The sequence below is a fragment of the Protomyctophum parallelum genome, assembly GCF_964188405.1.
Source record: "Protomyctophum parallelum genome assembly, chromosome: 15".
NCBI classification, from domain to species: domain Eukaryota; kingdom Metazoa; phylum Chordata; class Actinopteri; order Myctophiformes; family Myctophidae; genus Protomyctophum; species Protomyctophum parallelum.
The window spans coordinates 41,328,951-41,331,450 of record NC_139710.1 but is presented as its reverse complement, the minus strand read 5'-3'; the positions used below and the strand labels follow the sequence as shown (position 1 = coordinate 41,331,450).

The 2,500-nt window shown below is 42.8% G+C and overlaps 2 protein-coding genes across 3 annotated transcripts in view; one reads left to right on the top strand and one right to left on the bottom strand.

Moving 5' to 3' along the window:
- LOC310871531 (formin-binding protein 1-like) overlaps positions 1 to 2,500 on the top strand; it is a 55,249-nt gene that overhangs the window by 38,240 nt on the left and 14,509 nt on the right. For both annotated transcript variants that reach the window (XM_083783105.1, XM_083783104.1), the window contains one exon: positions 1,295 to 1,427. In XM_083783105.1, coding sequence (XP_083639231.1) covers positions 1,295 to 1,427 — 133 coding nt within the window. The remainder of the gene's footprint in view (positions 1 to 1,294; positions 1,428 to 2,500) is intronic.
- mylkb (myosin light chain kinase b) overlaps positions 1 to 2,500 on the bottom strand; it is a 243,182-nt gene that overhangs the window by 233,102 nt on the left and 7,580 nt on the right. The gene's annotated exons all lie outside the window — the stretch shown is intronic.

Genomic DNA, 2,500 nt, shown 5'->3' with positions numbered 1-2,500 from the left:
CAGCGCCCCCTAGATGTGTCACAGCGCCCCCTAGATGTTTCACAGTGCCCCCTAGATGTGTCACAGCGCCCCCTAGATGTGTCACAGAGACTCATTTATTTTTTACCCATTGCTGGCTGTCTGAATAAATAAAATAATACAAATGAAGAAGGCCATTAAAGATTTGACATATTATTGCTTATAGTTCTGGGCCCGGTTCGTTTTGCCAAAAAAAAACCCATTTCTTTAGACCTTTATCTCTAAACTTAACATTTCTATAGGCCTTTATCTCTAAACAAAACATTTATATATGTCTTTATCTCTAAACAAAACATTTATATAGGTCTTTATCTCTAATAGGGCTGACCTCGATTAGTCGAATAGTCGACTAATCAATCGGAACGGGTCTCAGTTTTTTCTTTTTTTTTTACCACAAAATATTATTGTATTATTCCACTAGGTCTGTGGGGGACATAAACACATTTCAACATGCTTTCTGACTGTTTTTAATCAATCTCCAATGTGCATGTGGAGTGTGTCTGCCTGTGTGGCAATGTGCCACTGCCTGTTTAGTTTAGTTTATTTAGGATCGCCATTAGCTGTTACACCTGGCAACAGCTATTCTTCCTGGGGTCCTCACAGAATAATATACATACAAAAATGTAACTAAAAACAACATTACAGATATCACAAAATAAATACATTAAAGCATAACAACCACGGTTAGTGCATTCACTCTAGATTACATTAACTGGTATATTGACATGAACAGAATTACAATTTACCATATATTTTAAAAGTCCTTCAGTCTTTTCTTAAAATGCCTTTTACCCTTAATTTCTGTGATGCATACTGGTAGAGAGTTCCATAAAGCCTTTGCCCTGTACATGACTGTATTCTTCATTGCATCAGTTCTTGGCTTAGGCACTGTAAATCGACCCATAGCAACATGGCTGGTATTATGTATATGTCTATCACTGGTATGATGAATATTTTTATTAAGCATTTTGGTGTGACTGTGACTTGAATCGCACAGTGCGCTGGCCTGATAGACTCCAGAATCTTAATCTCACCTTTGTAATAATTTAGTTTTAAATTGTGAAGAGACTTCATAGACACCCTGCCTGTACTACAACTAATAATATGAATAATTCACTAGAATTATACTCTTAACACATTGTGTGTGTGTGTGTGTGTGTGTGTGTGTGTGTGTGTGTGTGTGTGTGTGTGTGTGTGTGTGTGTGTGTGTGTGTGTGTGTGTGTGTGTGTGTGTGTGTGTGCGTGCGTGCGTGCGTGCGTGCGTGTGTGCGTGCAGAGACGCTCTCCTGAAGATGCGTGAGGTGTATGAGCGCACCGTGGGCATGGGGGACCCCAGTAGTCTGGAACCCAGACTGGAAGAGGTGTCTCTGAACCTGGACCGCCTGCAGAGAGACCTGCACCGCCACCAGGTACACACACACACACACACACACACACACACACACACACACACTAGAGCTGCCAACGAACATTCGTTTTCCGAATCCAAAACATAAATGAATAACCGAATATATCAAATTAAGGTCAGAATATTAAAAATAAAAAAATGCCTCTGGGTTCTCGCGAGACTGTCGCGAGATCACAGTAGCTCGCTTCCGCGTCAACGTGGGGAAACTAAAACAAAACACAGCGCACTCATGTCAGGAGCCAAGCAAGTTAGCAACATTAATGATGGCAGCAGCAGCAGGCAGTTCTTCCCCGGGTAATCTTAAAAGTGCTGTATGGAAGCACTATGGCTTTTGGTCAGTAAACGGGGAAATTGTTTCAAAGAAAAAAGTTGTTTGCAAGATATGCAAGTCGGAGTTAGCCTACCACGGCTCAACAACCAACCTGGCTAAACATCTCGAAAATATACATCCACCAGAGCATGAGGCAGACTCAACACTGAAACCAAACAAACAACCACGTTTGAGTGAATACTATTCCCCGCCTGCGGCAAGTTCTCTCCCTCCAGCGAGGCAACTCCGACTTGCATATCTTTTTTTTTCTTTGAAACAATTTCCCCGTTTACTGACCAAAAGCCATAGTGCTTCCATACAGCACTTTTAAGATTACCCGGGGTGAAAATCACTCGTCGCGGACCCTCTTGCGAGGAAGAACTGCCTGCTGCTGCTGCTGTTACGAGCGGGAGGCCCCAATAAAGGCTGAAGAGAATCCTCTGGCGTGGTGGGAGCGGGATTTCCTAACATTACCAAGTTGGCTAAGAAATATCTCGGCGTCCCTGGCTCCTCAGTGCGTTCCGAACGAGTGTTTTCCACCGCTGGTAACATTGTGAATAAAAAGAGACCGGCCCTGTCTTCCGAAAATGTGGACAAGCTTGTGTTTTTATCAAATAACCTGTAGGCCAGCCAGGCCTACAGGCTAAAGGCCTATCGGCTGGATTAAAGGGCCTCGCACTTTCAATTTGGAAATATAGGCCTATACTGTTGCTTTACCAGTTTCTTGATGCTAACGTTTTTGCACTGTAAGTACTACCAGTAGC